Source organism: Nerophis lumbriciformis, linkage group LG33 (genome assembly GCF_033978685.3).
Source record: "Nerophis lumbriciformis linkage group LG33, RoL_Nlum_v2.1, whole genome shotgun sequence".
NCBI lineage: Eukaryota > Metazoa > Chordata > Actinopteri > Syngnathiformes > Syngnathidae > Nerophis > Nerophis lumbriciformis.
In genome coordinates, this window is record NC_084580.2 from 12161149 (window position 1) to 12185000 (window position 23852).

Genomic DNA, 23852 nt, shown 5'->3' on the forward strand with positions numbered 1-23852 from the left:
TGACTTGTTGCATAATTCTTCACCTTGTTATTCATTCTACAACAAAGCACATGGCTACATGTGTGTATGTTTTTGTCTACACAGGATGAAAGCAGGCATGCATTTTGCATTTTTGTTGTCTCTTGCGCCACTCCTCCTCTTGCGCTTCCCCTCAACTCTCGGCTTCCTTGGTAGAAATGAAAACTAAACAGAGCTGAACCTGATCTGTCTTTAACTCGCGCACACACACATACACAGACACACACACACACACACATGCACAAACATGCCTGAATGAGGATGCAGCCTGTGTGGTCCCGCACGTCCTCACAATCTTCACAAAGTTGCCACCAAAAAACACCCTGCAGGCTCCTGTGCATGCTTATCTGAGCATGTGTGCCTTTTTTGTAGGGTGGAAACAAAAAACATGCTTATAAAGTTGCTTAATCATAACTTGAACAGTTGATGTGTTCTGAGAGACAGCAGGCGTTTTTGTCATTCATCTAATAGCACTTCAAGCCGCTGCAATCACTGTCAGTCAGCATCAGTGTGCTGATAATGCTACCTAATCTCAAGTAGTACACATTTGCCTTTTGGCTATGGTCGCATCAAAAAGGCTGACTGTACTTGTCATTTTCTTTTTTTCTTCTCCCTCCTTATCTGCTTCTCCTTGTCCCGTCTCGCTCAGGACCGCACGGGCGAGTGTCTGAAGAGGACCGGGGCCAGCGTGGCGCTCACGTCCATCAGCAATGTCACCGCGTTCTTCATGGCGGCCCTCATTCCCATCCCTGCTTTGCGAGCCTTTTCTCTGCAGGTACATTTTTAAATGGGAAATAATAGCGTTTAAACCTCAGTACACTCCAGTTTTTATCATTACCGTTTCATGGCGGGTCCAGTGTCTGTCCAGATTGTGGTCCATGTAACTGAATCCCTCTCCACGTGTGTGAGTGCATGTAGAATCTGCGTGGGAGGTTTAAAAAGCAATGAAATTTAAGGATCTACCTAAAGATGGGGGTCCATCACCCAGTCGGGGGGCTCTGATATCTCATGCATCTGTCACAAATTATAGATGTTTTCAGAATTATGAAAAGTGGGACAAAACAAGTTCTCTGGCACTTCAGTATGTACTCTATATAGTATTTCAATGTTATTTATGTTATCTCACAAACATGATCAGTCACATTTCAGCAAGCATTTTCCTAAGAAACAATACAATAGAAAGTAAACTTGGATATACTTAAAGTAGTCAGTGTGCAGCTTGTATAGCAGGATACATTTACTATCCACTGAACACTAAATATGTACTAAATATGTACTGCTATAGAAGGTGTACACCAGGGGTGCTCACACTTTTTCTGCAGGCGAGCTACTTTTCAATTGATCAAGTCGTGGGGATCTACCTCATTCATATATATAATTTATATTTACTTATTTATGAAATATATGTTTTTGTTAACAAGGTAAAGGTGTTTAATGATAATGCTTAACACATATAGTTAATATTGTTAATAAATTAAAGGTGTGTAATGATAATACAAGCATGTTTAATACATATAGTTAATATTGTTAACAAGTTAAAGGTGTTTAATGATAATACAAGCATGTTTAACACATATAGTTAATATTGTTAACAAGTTAAAGGTGTTTAATGATAATACAAGCATGTTTAACACATATAGTTAATATTGTTAATAAGTTAAAGGTGTTTAATGATAATACAAGAATGTTTAATACATATAGTTAATATTGTTAACAAGTTGAAGGTGTTTAAAGATAATACAAGCATGTTTAACACATAGAGTTAATATTGTTAATATGTAAGTTAATGGTGTTTAATGATAATACAAGCATGTTTAACACATAGTTAATATTGGTAATAAGTTAAAGGTGTTTAAAGATAATACAAGCATGTTTAACGCATATAGTTAATATTGTTAACAAGTTAAAGGTGTTTAATGATAATACAAGCATGTTTAACACATATAGTTAATATTGTTAATAAGTTAAAGGTGTTTAAAGATAATACAAGCATGTTTAACACATATAGATTCCTTTCTTTCATGAAGACAAGAATATAAGTTGGTGTATTACCTGATTCTGATGACTTGTATTGATTGGAATCAGACAGTGGTGATGATAACGTCCGCATTTTCGAATGGAGGAGAAAAAAAGTCCTCTTTTCTGTCCAATACCACATGAAAGTGGTTGGTTTTTGGCATCTTATTTGTCCAGCTTCCATACTCCTTTGTATACACTTTACAAGAAATACATTGTCGGCAAACTCCGTAGCTTGCTAGCTTGTGCACGCCAGCTTTCTGAGACTCTTATTTTGTTAGCGCAGGCAGGATAAAGCAGCGCTTTTATTGTGCAACTGTGCAGTCGGTCTTTGGAGTTTTGACGACAGGTACGGCGCCAGAGTCTGTTGAAATAAAGTGTTTCTCGCCTTTCTGTCGGTAATTTTAATGAGCTGGCAGCAGCCAGCGTCATCTCAGAAGACCCTCGGGTGCCGTGAATGTCAATCAAGTGACGAAAGTGACGTCATAGTGAAGATTTATGATCGCTCATTTTTAGGACTATTTTTTTAATGCCTGGCTGGCGATCGACTGACACACCCTCCGCGATCGACCGGTAGCTCGCGATCGACGTAATGAGCACCCCTGGTGTACACTGACTAATCTTAAGTATATCCACTCTTACTTTCTGTCAGGGATGTCCCAATCAGCATTTTAGGCCACAGATCCCGATCAATTTTTTTGCCTCAGCTCCGATCTGGTTTTTGAGTCCTGATCAGATACTTTGGCAATAGATTATAGAACTGAAAATGTTTTATAACAAGTAACTTAAGTAAACATTTGTACAAAGTTTATCTTATTAAAAAGTTAAAGTCCCAACGATAGTCACACACACACCAGGTGTGGTGAAATTATCCTCAGCATTTGACCCATCCCCATGTTCACCCCCTGGGAGGTGAGGGGAGCAGTGAGCAGCAGCGGTGGCCGCGCTCGTGGATAATTTGGTGATTTAACCCCCAATTCCAACCCTTGATGCTGAGTACAGGGAGGCAATGGGTCCATTTTTATAGTCTTTGGTATGACTCGGTCTTCCCATAACAACTGAGCAGGTCTGAATATTAGATGTAGAATTGTTGTAAATGTGTGGTATTGCACACTATATACAATTTATTTAACACAATAACTAAACAAAAGCAAAACCTACTATTAGCTCCCATTTAAATCATTTGAGTTTTTCTCTCAAAGCCTTCCTGTATCCAGAGACGTACTCCCTCAGTTTGTCAACAATAACAAAAACAACCCAAAAAATACAGTAATAAGAAAAAGAAAAATATTGATCTAATTATTTTAGTATAATTTACATGCTGATACTATAATAGGTATAAATACTATTGACATAGATAGATCCTCCTAGTACATTACATTGAAGCTTTAGCGGTTATTTTCTTGTGTCGTCCTGCTCTGTGTGTGTAGCATGCTTAGCTATTCCTTTTCCTCTAGTTCTGCTTGGAAGAAACTTTAGTTTATTTTCCGCCATGGTGGTAAGGATTAGTATTTCAGAAGCGTCTTGGCGCTGTGAATAGACAACAGGTTTGTTGCTGCGTGTGGTTGGTGTTCCTGCACGACATGCACCATCCTGGAATCCATGCAACTCCTGCATGTGTGTAACAAGGAATATAAAAATGTACTTGTGTCTCCCTGAGCATGCATCCCTTTTGAAGGAATCTTTCACGTGAGTACAATTTTTAGCCATGTAAACACTGGGACATAGCTGCAGTAAAGAATGCCTGGGCTCGGCAGCTCATCAGCTGATTAGTTCAAAAAGGCAAATATCGGCTCTCGATCTGATCCCATTGTATATTGAAAAGATATGATGTCTCAAAAAAAAACGGTTGCTGAAATATACGGGTTATACTTACTTGCATGAGATACTGTGTACGCTAACATGGTGTTAAACAGATGTGGAGTACAATGACATATTTTTCATATGCCAAAAGTTACAATGTGTAATAATTGTGTGAATGCTCCAAAGCATTCACACATATGGTTTTCTACACCAAAATTAATCTACTATAAACTATAAATAAACTTCTTCAACTTCTTCTTCTCCACATTTTTCACCCGATTCAAACCGTTCCAACTTCAAACTGTTCAGCCTATTCAGGAATCGCGAGCTTTCCCTTGACAAATTCCCAGATTTCCCAGAATTCCAGGTTTTCCGGGACATTTTTCCCATTCAAAATAAATTGGCTATTTTTCAAACTTCCACCATTTCCACATTTTTCAACCGATTAAAACCATTCCACCTTCAACATATTCCACTCATCCTAGACATTCAAACTATTATTTTGCCAAGTAAAAAAAAAAAAATTCCAGGAATTCACAGAATTCCCGTTTTTTTCAAACCCTTTTTTTGACCCTTTTTGCTGGCGACTAGTCCTTCCACATTTTTCAACCCACTTCAACCGTTCCACCGTCCAAACATTCCTCTTACTCAGGATAAAAACGAAGTTGGTTTTCGAACTGGAAAAATTCCCCGGTTTTCCCACAATTCCAGGAATTCCTTAATACCATTTCGCTATTCAAAAATGTTACTACCGTATTTTTCGGGCTATATGTCGCAGTTTTTTTCATAGTTTACCTGGGGGTGAGACTTATACTCAGGAGCGACTTATGTGTGAAATTATTAACACATTACCGTAAAATATCGAATAATATTATTTAGCTCATTAACGTAAAAGACTAGACGTATAGGATTTCATTGGATTTAGCGATTAGGAGTGACAGATTGTTTGGTAAACGTATAGCATGTTCTATATGTTATAGTTATTTGAATGACTCTTACCATACTATGTTACGTTAACATACCAGGCACGTTCTCAGTTGGTTATTTATGCCTCATATAACGTACACTTATTCAGCCTGTTGTTCACTATTCTTTATTTATTTTAAATTGCCTTTCAAATGTCTATTCTTGGTGTTGGGTTTTATCAAATAAATTTCCCCCAAAAATGCAACTTATACTCCAGTGCGACTTATATACCGTATTTTTCGGACTATAAGTGGCTCCGGAGTATACGTCCCACCGGCCAAAAATACACAATAAAGAAGGAAAAAAACATATATATGTCGCACTGGAGTATAAGTCGCATTTTTTGGGGACATTTATTTGATAAAATCCAACACCAAGAATAGACATTTGAAAGGCAATTTAAAATAAATAAAGAATAGTGAACAACAGGCTGAATAAGTGTACGTTATATGACGCATAAATAACCAACTGAGAACGTACCTGGTATGTTAACGCAACACATCATGGCAAGAGTCATTGAAATAACTATAACATATAGAACATGCTATACGTTTACCAAACAATCTGTCACTCCCGATTGCTAAATCCGATTAAATCTTTTTCCTCTGTGTCGCCTGTGGTATGCGCCGCTAGCGTCCTTTTTTTCTGCTGCTCGATTGCTGTTCTCTGCAGCATATTTCACTACGTCCAGCTTGTAATCTGCAGTATATGATTTCCTTTCCAGTGCCATTTTAGTTCAGTCCTTCTCAGTTTTTTAAGTTACCGCGATTGTTAATGTGATCCATTTTAATAGCTCCGGCAGTAGCGTATAGCATATAGCAGTTACCATATCATGGCCCACAATGCACTTCTGCCATGACTCGCCCCCGCCGAATTTTTATTGGTTGGCGTGTGAGTGGCGATTGCTCACGTGTGTGTGACGATTGCGGACATTTTCTTCGTCGCTCACACGAATGAGATAAATAATATTATTTGATATTTTACAATAATGTTTTAATAATTTCACACATAAGTCGCTCCGGAGTATAAGTCGCACCCACGGCCAAACTACGAAAAAAACGTCAACTTATAGTCCGAAAAATACGGTATGTTTTTTTCCTTTATTATGCATTTTCGGCAGGTGCGACTTATACTCCGGTGCGACTTATACTCCGAAAAATACGGTACTTCAACATTTCTCGACCGATTTGAAAAATTCCAACACCAACCATTTCAACTCATTCAGGCCATTCAAGTTTTTATTACCATTTTAATAAAAATTCCCGCTTTTCCTAAAATTCCCCAATTTTTTGGGAAATTTCAATGGGACATTCTTCAAAGTTCCACAACTCCCACATTTTTTATCTGATTCAAACGGTTCCAACTTCAAAATATTCACCCTGTTTGGGAATTGTGTGCTCTACTTTAAAAATTGTAAAAAAAATAAAAAATCCAGGATTTCAGTTCAACATCAGCATTGGAGCATTCACACGCAATTCCTTCAGGAATTGCCTCATCTAGTTATACATGTGATTGAAACTTGAGTGTAGTATAAGAATGCAAAAGGACAATTATATGAACTGATTTTTAGTTGCTAAGTCGTAAGGTTTACCGTAGTTTTCGGAGTATAAGTCGCTCCGGAGTATAAGTCGCACCGGCCGAAAATGCATAATAAAGAAGGAAAAAAACCTATATAAGTCGCACTGGAGTATAAGTCGCATGTTTTGGGGACATTTATTTGATAAAACCCAACACCAAGAATAGACATTTGAAAGGCAATTTAAAATAAATAAAGAATAGTGAACAACAGGCTGAATAAGTGTACGTTATATGAGGCATAAATAACCAACTGAGAACGTGCCTGGTATGTTAACGTAACATATTATGGTAAGAGTCATTCAAATAACTATAACATATAGAACATGCTATACGTTTACCAAACAATCTGTCACTCCTAATCGCTAAATCCCATGAAATCTTATACGTCTAGTCTCTTACGTGAATGAGCTAAATAATATTATTTGATTTTTAACGGTAATCAATCAATCAATCAATCAATGTTTATTTATATAGCCCTAAATCACAAGTGTCTCAAAGGGCTGCACAAGCCACAACGACATCCTCGGTATAGCCCACATAATGTGTTAATAATTTCACACATAAGTCGCTCCTGAGTATAAGTCGCACCCCCGGCCAAACTATGAAAAAAACTGCGACTTATAGTCCGAAAAATACGGTAGTCGTACAAGCACAATCAGTACATACAGTATAGAACACAAACAGCATGCATTCCTTTATTCACTGTGTCTATATTTGAACTGCTCTGTTTATTCATTTATTTATTTTTAGACTATCCTATGCTTGTGAAAACAGTTTAGACAAGGCACTCCTCTGTCCTGGATGAGTTTGGTGTGTAAGAACTTGACCTGACATTTGCTATGCTGGATGAAAAAATGCACCACTGATATAACTCCAAAACCTTGTAGAAAGTCTTCTCATAGGCTGTTATAGCAGCTCCACCTTCTGTGTGGCCTCATGCCCCAATACTTACATATTTTGTATCACTTAAGTAGCACTTCCTGTTCATGTGCAGTCGTCTCCTCCTCTTTAGCTTCCCCCCTAGTCGCTCAAAACAGGCAGGGAATTCTGTTCAGATAGCAACACAAAAACACACACAGGAACACACACATTAATGCGTGGAAGACAGATGTGATGGTAAATCTTCCCGCTTGGAGGTCAGTGAGCGGTCAGAAGATGTGTGTGTGTGTGTGTGTGTGTGTGTGTGTGTGTGTGTGTGTGTGTGTGTGTGTGTGTGTGTGTGTGTGTGTGTGTGTGTGTGTGTGTGTGTGTGTGTGTGTGTGTGTGTGTGTGTGTTGGGAGTAGTAGGGGATCAGTCTGGACGTTAGTGGGCCAATTGAGAATGAATTGTTTTTGCACGCCGTCTCTTGTTGTCTCTCACATTATTCCTCGCTGACTACATAGCAATCTGAGGAATGAGGGGGGGGCACAGATGTGTGTGTAAGTGAGTCAGGAAGTGTGTGTGTTGAGGGCCAGTTTTAAAACTGTAGCCAAGCTAACAGATATATGTGTGTGTATGTGCATATTTTTACTGTGTGTTCTCTGCTCATCACCTCAGGCACCAAGGAGCACTTTCTCTGTCTACTTTGGTGGTCTTCCTCGCTCACGCACACACAATCACACACACACACACACACACACACAACTACATGGTGTACACTCAGTGTCTATATATTTGTGTTGTGCATATCTGTGTGTAGCGGTCTGGCAACTATGCAAGTCCCGGATTATGCACCGGGCAGGGCCCCAATTTAATCCCACCCCGTTCCTCCTCTCCCATCATTCTCTGCTCCAGTACACTACCTTCAAAAACTTGCACCACAACACTGAACCTTCTTGTACTACACGCGTACTTCTGCTTTTCAGCCTTTCATCTTAAAAGAACGTTGTCATTCTTGTTTTAAGACTGTAAAATATATCAATCTTCTGTTTCAATTGTGTTTGAGTCTCAATTCAGTTTGGGCTGTAGACCTTTACCCTGCTCAGTGGCCTTGTGGTTAGTGTGTCCGCCCTGAGATCTGTAGGTTGTGACTTCAAACCCCGGCCGAGTCATACCAAAGACTATAAAAATGGGACCCATTACCTTCCTGCTTGGCACTCAGCATCAAGGTTTGGGATTGGGGGTTAAATCACCAAAATGATTCCCGAGCGCAGCCACCGCTGCTGCTCACTGCTCCCCTCACCTCCCAGTGGGTGGAACAAGGGGATGGGTCAAATGCAGAGGGTAATTTCACCACACCTAGTGGTAACTTAACTTTAACTGAAGACCACACTCACAGGGCATAAGAAAATGTACAACTGCACTGTCCTGTCATATTGAGCAGCGTTTCTTAACCGTAGGGCAAAATATCTGTTTCTCAGCTGGGGTCCGTATGGGCCGCCCCCAGCGGTACTCAGTTGTAATACACTTTTTCACCACTTGTGGCAGTAATGACAATAGCAAACAAATGAAAGAAGTCTGGAGCTCAAGTCATAGAGAAGTTTCTTAAGTGCAAAAATTACGACTAAAGCGGTGATTTAATTCAAATTAATTTTTTAGCACTGCTTTACTGTATGTAAATGTATTATCATTAGGGACCGCAATGTCCCTTTGGGACAGAGGACCCTATTGTTATTGTAAGGTTTTATTATTATTATTATTCCGCCGCCTCTTTGAGCTGTAATTTGACCCCCTTAACATGCTTCAAAACTCACCATATTTGACACACACATCAGGACTAGCTAAAATTGCGAACTTATCAAAAAACCAAACCCTAAAACTCAAAATTGCGCTCTAGCGCCCCCTAGGAAAAAACACAGACAAAACTGCTTGTAACTTCCGGTAGGAATGTCGTAGAGACATGAAACAAAAACCTCTATGTAGGTCTGACTTAGACCTAGATTTCATATATTGACATCTTTCAGCAAAAATCTACGGGAAGTTGGCAATTCCCCCTTCAAAACAAAAGTTTACTAAAACAGTCACTTTTGCCTCTTTGAGCTGTAACTTGACCCCCTTAACATGCTTCAAAACTCACCAAACTGGACACACACATCAGGACTGGCAAAAATTGCGATCTAATAAAAGAACCCAATCCCAAAACTCAAAATTGCGCTCTAACGCCCCCTAGGAAGAAAACACAGACACAACTGCTCCTAGGAAGAAAACTCAAGACAAAACTGCCTGTAACTTCCAGTAGGAATGTCTTAGAGACAACCTCTATGTAGGTCTCACTTAGACCTACATTTCATATATTGACAATCCCCAGCAAAAATCAACAAGAAGTTTGCAATTCCCCCTTCAAAACTAAAGTTTTGTAAAAACCGGTCACCTTTTTTCAAACATTATCTCCTCTGAGCGCGTTTGTCGTGTCGGAATCAAACTAGCACAGGAGAGAGAATGAACCCTTCTGATTAAAAGTTGACCAAAGAGTTTTAATTACTGCTCCGGTTTGGATTTTATGTGCCGTCAAAGTGGGTCCCGTCCATCGCTGCTTGCAGCTTTAATTATCATTTATTTTTGTAATCAGCCTGACCTAAGCCTTGATAATAATCTTTGTGATTAACACATGCCTTCATATCATTTGACAAGGTATATACTGTTAAACTGTAAGTAGGTTAGATATAATTATTGAATATGACTAAAATCAAGAGTAAGATTACTAATTTATTGTTAGTATTTGAATGGGGCCCTTTTGTAGTGGAAAAGTTGGTCCCTGAGGTCCAAAAGGTGATGTTTTTTGTCCGACTCAAGGTTTTTTGCAGTAATAACAGCAGAGCTCTCCTGCCACATAGAGGATCTTTGACTAGCGTAAACTGATCACTTTATGACAATTAAAGATACAGATGTGTTGAGCAGAGCCAACAATAAATGTATAGTTATCCCTCGTTTATCGCTGTTAATTGGTTCCAGACATAACCTCGGTGAATTAATTTCCACGAAGTAGAAATTGTAAATTAAATAATTTCCTAGCTAGAGAGCAAACAGTTAAACGTATTAAAATGTAATGAATTGATAGAGTGTAATATCTTAAAAATCATGTACAAAGCGTGGGCGGTGTGGCTCGGTTGGTAGAGCGGCCGTGCCAGCAACTTAAGTATTCCAGGTTCGATTCCCGCTTCCGCCGTTCTAGTCACTGCCGTTGTGTGCTTGAGCAAGACATTTTACCCACATGCTACTAGTGATAGATAATGGTTTTCACTATGTAAAATGCTTTAAGTGTCTAGAGAAAAAAGTGCTATATAAATATAATTCCCCTCACATAAAATAAAATCTAGATTAGTAAAAAGAGAAAGTAATTATAATTTAAAAGGAACTGAGATCTTTAATACATTGAGATTCAGAACAGTGGAAATAAGCATTTCAATCAGTGTTAGTTTATAGAACAAACCTGATAGTGGAACTAAACAATGTAAATCTCTTACTGTACAAATCATGATGATGAAAAGATATGATTTGGAGTAAATTCTTGTTTTGTTATTTTGCTGTATGTTATATAAATCAAATATTGCCTTACAGGGGAACTGCACCTTTTTTGGAATTTTGGAATTGTTCACAATCATTGTGGAAGACATGACGACGGATGTATTTTTTTTTTCAATGCATTCTAAATATTACATAAACGTAAATAAAAGTCCACTTAGAGCGGAACCAATGGTAAATGGAATTCTGGCCATAAAATCCAATAAATAACCATTCAAAAAGCGCCAACAATACTCTATTTACATTTCGTGATTTGAATATTAACCAAGTATCAGTGTTATTGTTATTATAAGCGTTAACACAGACAAACTATTTATAGCGGCGACGTGTTGGCGCTTTTTGGATGGTTATTCATTGGATTTTATGGGCGGAATAAAGGACTTCCCATTGGCTTTGCTGTAAGCGGACTTTTATTTAGTTACATTATGAACTGCAAGAAAAAATCCATCCGTCGTCATGTCTTTCATAAAGATTGTGAACAATTGGCAAAATTCCCAAAAATTGCAGTTCCCCTTTAAGTCTAACACCTACACTACAAAAAGTCAGTGCTCAAAAACAAGAAAAAAAATACAAAAATTAGGGGTATTTTATTTGAACTAAGAAAAATTATCTGTCAATAAAACAAGAAAATTCGGCTTGTCAAGACTTTCCAAAATGAGTAAAATTAGCTAACCTCAATGAACCCAAAAATACCTTAAAATAAGTATATTCTCACTAATAACAAGTGCACTTTTCTTGGTAGAAAAAAAATACCTTTTTGCTCAATATGTTGAAAAATATTTTTAAATTAAGTAGATGCTAGTGTCATTATCTTGACATAATGATATGCGCTCGGCGTCATGCTTTTTTTTTCACGCTTGAAGTAAGAAATTATTACTTTAAAAAAGTAGTTTTATACTTGATATTCTAGTTTCAAGCATGTTTTACTCAATATAGGTCATAAAATCTCAGCAACAAGCTGTAATATCTTACTGAGATAATTTAGGACCACAACCCTTAAAACAAGTAAAACACTCTAACATAAAATCTGCTTAGTGAGAAGAATTATCTTATCAGACAGAAAATAAGCAAATATCACCCTTATTTGAGATATTTCATCTTCCTTAGATTTCAGTTTTTGCAGTGTAAAAACATATATATTATTGTTGTTTATTATTGATTTAATTAACATGTATTTTTTAGCACTGCATAACTGTATGTAAATGTATTAAATGTATAATCATTGGTGATTAATAAATATTAATCACCAACCGTGTATTTTGGCAGGCTGCAGTGGTTGTAGTGTTTAACTTCGCCATGGTCCTGCTCATCTTTCCCGCCATCCTCAGCATGGATCTTTACCGACGAGAAGACAGACGCTTCGACATTTTCTGTTGCTTCTACAGGTATGGATGCACACAACACAACAGTCCCTCCGTGAGCTGATAATGAGTATGCTTGATAGACACGGCTATGTCTTTGCCCTATTTACTTCTCAAGTTGTCTCCTACTCTTTGGGTTTGGCCGCTTATTTGTCTGCCTGGGTCTTTGTTGTGAAAGACTTAGACTTAGACTTCCTTTTTATTGTCATTCAAATTTGAACTTTACAGTACAGATAAGAACGAAATTGCCAGTCTGCTGCCAGTCAGGGCATGCTTTTTGGGCACAGCAGTCACACAGATGTGCACACTCACGCTCAGTTGAATACCCTTTCCGGAACACAACATTAGGTACACCTGCTCATGCTAATAAGAGCCAACACAAGAGCCGTTTCAAGGATTTTTAAAATAAGTTGTTATCAATTCAAGATAATACAGTGGAACACGTTTATTCTGGGAAACTAACACCTTCTAAGCAATTTTTACCCTTCAGAATACGTCAAACAACATTTTTATATTCTAGTGTAAAAATAAGTTCACCAATGCAAGTATTATTAATACGGTTAAACAAAACAACACTCCTCCCATCGTCAGTTACATACACATAAACACACGCACACATGAATGCATGGCTGAGTATAGAGGGGGCAGGGGAAGAAACACTATCACAGGAGTCGTCTGCACCAGGAGGTCACCAGATCAAGACCACCAGGATGCTGACACAAACGCCCTCACAGCCACGGCTGATAAAATCCCTGATGCAGATGGCTCCCGCTGAGGAATACTGGAAAGTAAAAATAATAAACCGTGTACAAATAGTAAAAAGTATGATTAAGAATAAAGGATAAAATATGAGTAACAAATAGCATGAAGATGAAAATGAATGTAGTGTAAATATTTAATAAATACATATATTCAAATGTAGTCCAGCCTAAATAATAAGAATAAAAAGTATGACTGACTTCAATGAAATTAATAAATATTAAATAAAAGCTGAATCAAAATCGTGGGTCTTAAGCCTACACAGACAGTGATAGTGATAATATTTAAACCTATACGGTACCTGGTAATCAATACTGGTACTCTACGGAACCAATTTTCAGTACTTTTGTGTGTTCATAAATGTTAATTGTTTAATAATGAAATCTAATTATTTCATGTAATATTTAAAAAGTGAGCTGATCATGATAACTGTGCTGTTCAGTTGTAAATGTCTTGTTTTTGTATACATTTCTGAATCTCATTTGCAAGTATTAGAGTAGACTTTAAATGCAGTTGCATTTCCAAGACATTAGATGGCACTAGTGTATAGGCTAGGGCAGGGGTCACCAACGCGGTGCCTGCGGGCACCAGGTACCCCGTAAGGACCAGATGAGTCGCTCGCTGGCCTGTTCTAAAAATAGCTCAAATAGCAGCACTTACCAGTGAGCTGCCTCTATTTTTTTAATTGTATTTATTTACTAGCAAGCTGGTCTCGCTTTGCTGGACATTTTTAATTCTAAAAGAGACAAAACTCAAATAGAATTTGAAAATCCAAGAAAATATTTTAAAGACTTGGTCTTCACTAACTGATAAAGAAACAGATAACAGATTTGGTGTCCAGTTCAAAGTGTGACATGATTTATTTACAAATTTGGGAGTTGACTTTTGTATTTTACATGAGTTATTATTTGTACAAACATGGTGCAAAGTAATTCATGATTTGTTAAAAAATGTTAGTGGCTAGCTAGTTAAAATGGGATATTGTGATTTCACAAGACTGTCTTAGAAGTGATCATTTGAAAATGTTCAATTTGAAAAATGTGCACTAAGAGAAAATATAAAAATAAAGTGTTGCATATTGATATTTATCTGTTTCTATATATATTTATTGTGAGAAATCCTTAAGATCAGTGTTTCCACAAAGATAAATATCATTAATTATTAATAATAACATAGAGTTAAAGGTAAATTGAGCAAATTGGCTATTTCTGGCAATTTATTTAAGTGTGTATCAAACTGGTAGCCCCTGCAATGAGGTGGCGACTTGTCCAGGGTGTACCCCGCCTTCCGCATTAATCAGTACCCTAGAAGTAGCTCTTGGTTTCAAAAAGGTTGGTGACCCCTTGGCTAGGGTGTGTTGCCTAGCTAAGAATTAATTAGTCCTTGCCATTAAAGCTAAATGCCTGTCTAGTTTTAATGTTGCACCCTTCAAAGTGTTTAAACCGTCAGTATTGTACTTATTACACATCAGCTATTTGATTGTAACCTGCATCTTAGTTGTATTTTCATTACAAAAAAACCCCACTAATGATAAAAAGTAACATGATTATGAAAATCCAATGCAAATTAGCATCAAGCTAAGGCATTTTGGAAAAGTGTAGCCTTACTTTGCGCTTGACTTTTTTTCTATGAAGCATACTTGCTTTGTTGGCATAGAAAATTGTAACATTACCTCGAGGCAGTTTGGCTGAGTCCGCTCAGAGTGCTGCCTAAATGCTTGTTTCTAGAGATGTCCGATAATATCGGCATGCCTTCAACAGTTAATTTTACTAATTTTTATTAATTACTAGTTTCAATGTAACTGTTTTTATATTGTTTTACTTTCTTTTTTATTCAAGAAAATGTTTTTCATTTATTTATTTTATTTTATTTTATTAATTTTTTTTTTAAAGTACCTTATCTTCACCATACCTGGTTGTCCAAATTAGGCATAATAATGTGTTAATTCCACGACTGTATATATCGGTTGATATCGGTATCGGTTGATATCGGTATCGGTAATTAAAAAGTTCGGAATATCGGATATCGGCAAAAAGCCATTATCGGACATCCCTACTTGTTTCCTCCCCAAGTGTTTGAGCTGGTGTTTAATCAACAACCAAACGTGACACCATGAGCAACAAAAGTATTAAGATAAGGCACTTTTGATTTTACGTGAATCGATAGCCTGTGGACTATGGTACTGACGGAATTCGGGTGTTGCCTATAAAAGTACCGAATTCTGTACCCATCCTTAAGGTGACTCCACAAGGATTTGCCTTACCTTACGTAACCGCCAGGTTGAGGCTGATACAGCTCTTGGAACACATGTTGCCAAAGAGTGCATTACAATCATGTCTTTCTTCCTTCAGCCCGTGCGCCAACCGCGTGATCCAGATCGAGCCTCAGGCGTACCTGAGTGGATCCGACGGGAGTCACTACAGTCCACCGCCATCCTACTGCACGGGCCCGCCTTCATACTGTACACCTCCCCCCGGCTACAGCAGCCCGCCGCCTTCCTACAGCAGCCACGGCTTCGCCCAGCAGACCCAGATCACCATGCAGTCCACCGTGCAGCTCAGGACCGAGTATGACCCGCGCACGCAGGCTTTTTACACCACCGCCGAGCCCAGATCGCAAATCTCCGTGCAGCCCATCAACACGCCTCATAACAGGAGCAACCCTCATAGTGACTATTACAGCCACAACAACAACAATAATAATAGCGGGAGGCGGAGTCACGTTGCATCACGTCATCATCATCATCCCGGCACTGTACAACAGGAGTCTGCTGCGGGAAGTAGCCAGATCCCAGAGAATAACAGCTCTACACGGGACCTGCTGTCTCAATACGGGGAGGTCCCGCTGGGCATAAGATGCATGGAGCCTCCCTGCACCCGCTGGACTCTGGCGTCTTTTGCCGAGAAGCACTACGCTCCGTTCCTTCTGCAGTCCACCACTAAGGTGAGCAGTGTGTGGCTTCTGTGAGTAGGAGTGAGTCACCAGAGCTCCAAAATCTGGAGGGGAGGCCCTCGTCATGTCCTATCTGAATCACACACACACACACACACACATGCACACACAGCCTGACCTCAGTCTAGTGGGTGGCCAGCCCTCTCAAAACACTCACACAACCGAAATCATCTGGTGGCCTGTACTTGACATCATTACAGAATCTTTCCTTTGTCTTTTCATCACCCTGTCAGATATTTCTCCAGTTTAGCAAATTACTTCATGCGCCGCTCTGATTGCCTTAAATCGCAACCCTGGCGTGGCTGCCAAGCGGCTAAAAGGAACATTCCAGTTTATTACATCTGCGCTCTTTGATCCGTGATTATTACAGAAATCTGGCAACACATGGTCAGATGATCACAGGCTTTGTAAACAAGATTATATAAACCCACTTTATAAGGAGATAAAACCAAAAGTTGATGTTGCAACTTGCAAAGGATATAAGGTCTTTTCCCGGGAAATGTGTTGTGTTTTCTCTTGTTTGGGTGTCCTGGTAAAATTCACACCAGTTAAAAGGGGCTGTTTGCAACATTTACTCAGATGCCTAGAGCAGTGTTTTTCAACCTTTTTTGAGCCAAGGCACATTTTTTTTCATTAAAAAAATACGGAAGGCACACCATCAGCAGAAAAGGTTAAACAATTCAACTCCCCCAGTTTGTTGTTGTTTCCTGTGTAGTGCTTTAGTTCCTGTCTTGCGCTGTTATTTTGGTGGCCTTTCCTGTTTTGTTGGTGTTCTCCTATAGCAGCGTCACGCCTTCATTTGAGTGCTACTGCCCGCACCTGCTTTGTTTTCGCAATCAAGACTATTTAAGTTGTGCGTACGTTATCCTTCTTTGTGGGGACATTGTTGATTGTCATGTGATGTACGGATGTGCTTTGTGGACGCCGTCTTTGCTCCACGCGCTGTAAGTTTTTGTTGTCGTCCAGCATTCTGTTTTTGCTGACTTTGTAGCCAGTTCAGTTTTACTTTTGTTTTACATAGCCATCCCTATGCTTCAGTGCTTTTTCCTAGCAGGACTTGCCTTTTGTATTAATTTTTGGTTTAAGCGTTACATACCTTTTTACCTGCACACTGTCTCCCGCTGTGCTCTGCATATTGGGATTGCCAAGCTCTACACAGCGCTGGCACTAGACAACGGCACATTATTATGATTATTGCTTTGCAAAAAATATTTTTTGGACCAATTAGGTGAAGTGGCATAATTTCCCACGGCACACCAGACAATATCTCAGGGCACACTAGTGTGCCGCGGCACAGTGGTTGAAAATCACTGGCCTAGAGGGCGCCAACTTTCCAACTTCACACAGTATAACCCGCCCTCTTACGGCTTTTTGATTGATTGATTGAGACTTTTATTAGTAGATTGCACAGTACAGTACATATTCCGTACAATTGACCACTAAATGGTAACACCCGAATAAGTTTTTCAACGTGTTTAAGTCAGGGTCCACGTTAATCAATTCATGATGCAAATATATACTATCAGCATAATACAGTCATCACACAAGTTAATCATCAGAGTATATACATTGAATTATTTACATTATTTACAATCCGGGGGTGGGATGTGGAGGGGGTTGGGGCGGGGGGGTTAGGTTTGGTTGATATCAGCACTTCAGTCATCAACAATTATATCATCTGAGAACTGGACATTGAAACCGTGTAGGTCTGACTTGGTAGGATATGTACAGCGAGCAGTGAACATAGTGAGCTCAGAAAGCATAAGAACAAGTATATACATTTGATTATTTACAATCCGGGGAGGTGGGATGTGGTGGGGGGGAGGGTGTTAGTCTTAGTTCTAGGGTTGTAGTTGCCTGGAGGTGTTCTTTTAGTGCGGTGCTTCTCGTACGTAATGACGTAATTACGTACGTATGTAACACATGCACGCTCATTTGCTTTAGGTGTTGTTAGCTAATAATAGCAATTTGGATTGCCATTGAATGTACGGGGTGATTAAAAAAGCATAGGCTAAAATCATCACGTATTTATTCAGTTCTAAAGCATTTTAATGGACTGAATGGATTGTCATTTGATACAGGAGTTATCCAAGTTTTATTATGTTACAATTTCACGGTTGCGCTTTCGGCGCCGTTCAATTGTAGGAGGACCACGTGTTTATTTACACTCAAAATGGCGACTCATTAACAAATCCTGGGGCGCGTTTGGGAGGAATTCTCATATCGCCTTGATGTTGTCCGTGCTGCCGGCGGTGGCCATATTGAGGACTTGTAAAGCATGAAATAAATACTCAAAGTTATGAACAACACATATGTTCAAGCTAGGTTTTCTATTGTTTTTCGTTTTTGAAATATCGAGTGTTAATTTTGGCGTATTCTATTTTGAATCACCGTGTATATTCTATCCCAGGGGTAGGGAACCTATGGCTCTAGAGCCAGATGTGGCTCTTTTGATGACTGCATCTGGCTCTCAGATAAATCTTAGCTGACATTGCTTAACACGATAAGTAATTAATAATTCAGCTGGTAATCACAGCGTTCAAAATAACGTTCAAAATATAAAACATTCTCATGCATTTTAATCCATCCATCCGTTTTCTACCGCACCTGTTCAAGAAGTCGCATTAATGGTAAGAAGTATTTTATTTATTATTGGTTAGCTTCAGAATAACAATGTTATTAAAAAGAATAAGAGACTTATTATACACAAAAAATGTTGGTCTTACTTAAAAATGCACGCATCTAGTTGTATTCGGTGTTAAAAAATATTATATGGCTCTCACGGAAATACAATATTTGGCTTTCATGGCTCTCTCAGCCAAAAAGGTTCCCAACCCCTGTTCTATCCCAACAACATGACTGCAAATTGTTCTTTTGAATATGTGCCTGTGCTCCGTGCACGTACGTGTTGACAAGACCGGGTGAGTAAACACCGATCATTTTATTCTGGCTCGTAAAAAATGTTACATCAACTTTGTAATTGTGAAAAATATAGCTAATTGTCAAACAAATCTGATTTGTTAAACCACTGATGGTAACATATCACTTTGAGCGAGTTTTTGTTAGATTTTATGCTTTGAAATGTTGCTGTGAGGAAGTTGCAAACAGCACCTTCCAAAGGTGCAAATCGAGTAATTTTGTTTAAACTTTTGGCCATTGCTGTCCACTTGCATCGGGGGTAAGAGCTACTTAGGGTCCACTTTGTAATGAGCATGACTGCCGTCTACTTTTTGTTGTTGTTAAAGGAGCTGTTTGCAACCTATATACAGGTGCCTATAGGGCGCTAACTTGTAAGCATTATATTCCGCCCTCTTATGACTTTTAGTATGTAATGACGTAAACTATGCATGTATGTAACGCGCATTAGCTTACTGTAATGTTAGCTGATAACAGCGTTTTGGCGAGCTAGCGTTAGCTGTCATTGAATGTATATTCTGTCGTAACATGACTGCAAAGTATTAGTTACTGCTTTTGTGTATGTGCACACGCTCTACGGCTGCAAGGATTAATCGATTAAATTGATTAGAAAAACAATTACAATTAGAATGTGTTGCTTCATTTAATCATATGAGTGTAACTAATAAAAATTGGTGATGGTGTGTGGGTGTAGCGGCCAACAGCGTAGTGTTGTTGTTGTTTTTTTAATCAATGCACACAATTTTACTGTTGATGATGAGCATTTATTACAAAAAATTGTGAAGATTATGGCAATCAAAAATGTGATTTATAGGGATGTCCGATAATATCGGCAGTCCGATATTATCGGCCGATAAATGCTTTAAAATGTAATATCGGAAATTATCGGTATCGGTTTCAAAATTATCGGTATCTGTTTCAAAAAGTAAAATGTATGACTTTTTAAAACGCCGCTGTGTACACGGACGTAGGGAGAAGTACATAGCGCCAATAAACCTTGAAGACACTGCTTTTGCGTGCCGGCCCAGTCACATAATATCTACGGCTTTTCACACACATATGTGAATGCAAGGCATTCTTGGTCAACAGCCATACAGGTCACACTGAGGGTGGCCGTACAAACAACTTTAACACTGTTACAAATATGCGCCACACTGTGAACCCACACCAAACAAGAATGACAAACACATTTCGGGAGAACATCCGCACCATAACACAACATAAACACAACAGAACAAATACCCAGAACCCCTTGCAGCACTAACACTTCCGGGACGCTACAATATAATCCCCAATCCCACCCCCGCCCTCACCTCAACCCCACCCCCCCAACCCTGCCCACCTCAACCTCCTCATGCTCTCTCAGGGATTCTAAATTCCAAGCTGCTGTTTTGAGGCATGTTAAAAAAAATAATGCACTTTGTGACTTCAATGATAAATATGGCAGTGCCATGTTGGCATTTTTTTCCATAACTTGAGTTGATTTATTTTGGAAAACCTTGTTACATTGTTTAATGCATCCGGCGGGGCATCACAACAAAATTAGGCATAATAATGTGTTAATTCCACGACTGTATATATCGGTATCGGTTGATATCGGAATCGGTAATTAAGAGTTGGACAATATCGGAATATCGGATATCGGCAAAAAAGCCATTATCGGACATCTCTAGTGATTTATACCATTTTCCCTAAAATACGCATTGAGGCTATAAAGTGTGTTTACCTAATTACCGTATTTTTCGGAGTATAAGTCGCACCGGAGTATAAGTCGCACCTGCCGAAAATGCATAATAAAGAAGAAAAAAAACATATAAGTCGCACAGGAGCCCGGCCAAACTATGAAAAAAACTGCGACTTATAGTCCGAAAAATACGGTACTCGATTAATTGTACAAACTAATCGATGAACTTCGTTACTAAAATAATCGATAGCTGCAGCCTTACCGCCTTCCTTGCGTGTATTTTGAATTAGGCAGCGGTGAGTGACAAGCCTGCACACCAGGTACATTTCTTGGACCAACGAGCAATTTTTACTCTATAATTAGTAGTTTGGAAAAATATAAACCTTCAAAAAAATAACAATTGGTTTCACTTTGAGCGAGTTGCAAACAGCCCCTTTAAATTAAGAATTGTTTGGCCTTGGTGGAAGTCTGTTATCTACTAGATTTCAACCTACTTGATTTTGTGTTGAGGTTTAAGTTTTTGCATTTAGTAGATCAAACATGATTTACTGTAAAACTTGACATCTTTTAACACTTGCATTCCCTCCTCTTTGCAGATGGTGGTGATCGCGCTTTTCCTCTGCTTGCTGGGAGTCAGTCTGTACGGGACCACCCAAGTGAGGGACGGCCTGGAGCTGACGGACATTGTGCCGCGAGAAACCAGCGAATACGATTTTATCGGCACCCAGTTCAAGTTCTTCTCCTTCTACAACATGTACGTGGTGACGCAGCGGGCCGATTACGCTCAGAACCAGCCTCTGCTGCACCAGCTGCACCACAGGTTCGGCACTGTCCGCTATGTGCTCAAGGAGGACAACGGGCAGCTGCCCCCCATGTGGCTTCACTACTTCAGGGACTGGCTGCAAGGTACGGAAATATACAAAACTTACTATCTTAAATACTGTAGTAGTACAGACAGGTACAGTAGGCATTCGGTTGTTTATTTACACAAACTACAAAAATTATGCAGTGTTCATTGGAAGCAGGTGAGAATTGGAGAAATGCTGTTATTTCCAAAATGTGAATTAATAGTAATACTAAGACTGCGTGTACAATTTATAGTACAACAGTGGTACAGACCGCCCTGTTTATATGAGGTCTTTACGTGGAAACCGGCTGTCACCATGTCATTCATGACATCATCTTGCAGCATATTCTGCATCACCTTTTCTGCGCAATATAGAAAATTGCCCGCTGGAAGCCAGCATTAACTGATGGTGCACTGGAATGATCCAGACGCAAGAAAATGTAATGTTGCAGGAACGTTTTGTATAGGAGATGTATTCATTTGGGGCAGCACGGTGAACAGGGGTTTGTTCATGTGCCTCACAATAAGAAGGTCCTGGGTTCAATCCCGGGGTTTTTCTGTGTTTGATTTGCATGTTGCCCCCATGACTGCGTGGGTTCTCCGGCTTCCTCCCACCTCCAAAGACATGCACCTGGGAATAGGTTGATTGGCAACACTAAATTGGCCCTCATGTGTGAATGTTGTCTGTCTATCTGTGTTGGCCCTGCGATGAGGTGGTGACTTGTCCAGGGTGTACCCCGCCTTCCACCCGATTGTAGCTGAGATAGGCTCCAGGAGGAAGAATAAATGCAAATATAATGATTCAGCAAACTCAATGTGATTTATCAATGCTAAAAATGTTCTGCGTGCGTAGTTTTGTCTATATTTGGCACGTTCGAAAAGTTACTCACAAACTGACACAGTCACACACAAATGCCTGTCAGAAAATCCGTCGTCCTACGTGTGTGTGTCAACATATTTGGACTGTCATAAACTAAAATACTTGAGAGCAATATCCTTTATTAATTTTATATATGACTTAAAGAGCTGATTAAAAAACATTGTCTTGATGCGTTTTGGTGTCTGTTTTTTAATAGTGTTTGTTTTTTCATATTGGAGATAACATCCTGCAATATGCATTTTCTTGATGAAAGCGCTGCGATGTTGTGATGGTCCAACACCACCACAACGTGCTTAAATTTCCATGGGCACATAATACCGGTCGTACACGCAATATAATAATTTAAATTGGGCGGTGGTCTAAACCACTTTTGCACTTGTAATCATATGTATATGCAGTCTTTGTAGAACACACGCTGCAAACCCACTAATAGCACACACGATTATATAGTTTGCACTCGCTGTTTAGCGCGAGGTATTTGTATCTTAGTAGATCAGGCCTATTGTGATTTGTGTGGCGGTCAACAGTAGAGATTTATTTATTTATTCATTTTTTATTATACTGCACACATCTTAAAAGTGCAATTTCAATATAGTTTATACAGTATGCATCAATGAAGATTATGGAAGCAGAAAAATCCTAAAATACACATTGCGGCTACAAAGTGTTTTCTATCTGATTACTTGATTAGATGAACAAACTAATCAATGTATTACTAATATAATCGATAGCTGCAGCCCTAATTTTGACGCAAAAACAGCAGCCGCAAACCATAGGCGTGATGAATCACATTGCGAGTGCTAAATTAATACATTTGCAGCTCCTCTTTCAAGTATTTTGTGTGTTCTGATCATTTGCATATATTCTGCATATACAAACACACTAAATGGATAGCGCTCGCTATTTTGCGCTTTCAAGAGAAGCAACAATCTGCGCACAAGTGTAGTAGATTAGCTGTGCGTGCACTATCAAGTTTTTAATACACGCTAATCTTTAATAGATAATGCCCTTCATTTTTGAACTTGACGATTTGGGGTCAGTAAGAAAGTGTAAAGGAAACATAGTTCTCATGTTATCATTTATAATGCAGTACTGTATATTGCACAACATTATGGCCAAAGAACCAATGTTGCAATAGCGGTAAGGAGCAAACTACTCAGCCATCATTATTATGGCTGATGGGTAGCACAACCAAAATTTTAAAGCGCATGCAGAGATGGATTTTAACTGAGAGCCTGTTTGCTTGTAGACCAGTGAATTTTGGAGACTATTCAGTAAATTGAATTCATGCATTATTTGTAGATTTAACAATAATGACGATGGAGGATATGGATGAAGATGCAGATGCAGGAATGCATTTTTTTACCATTTTAGTCATTATGGCATCAATAAAACTTTCTACAATCAAAGGCAAGAAGGGGTATGCCTGGTGGGATTTCAATTGTGAGCTTCTTCCACATTGAAATCCTCCGAAATTGCTGAATCAGAGCTATAATGGAAGATGTGTGCATTGTACACAGTTACTTTCACACAACTGGGCCCCACTCATTCCATGTTGGTGCCTTTTGTACAGCACGTTGAAATAACAATATAGCACAATTCAGTTTAGTGCTTTTGACAGTGTCCCTCAG

At 39.0% G+C, this 23852-nt stretch overlaps 1 protein-coding gene across 3 annotated transcripts in view; it reads left to right on the forward strand.

The window, feature by feature from the left end:
• Window positions 1-23852, forward strand: part of ptch1 (patched 1) — a 159338-nt gene that overhangs the window by 98512 nt on the left and 36974 nt on the right. For all 3 annotated transcript variants that reach the window (XM_061928961.1, XM_061928959.1, XM_061928962.1), the window contains exons 12-15: window positions 668-793; window positions 12089-12207; window positions 15294-15885; window positions 21091-21400. In XM_061928961.1, coding sequence (XP_061784945.1) covers window positions 668-793; window positions 12089-12207; window positions 15294-15885; window positions 21091-21400 — 1147 coding nt within the window. The remainder of the gene's footprint in view (window positions 1-667; window positions 794-12088; window positions 12208-15293; window positions 15886-21090; window positions 21401-23852) is intronic.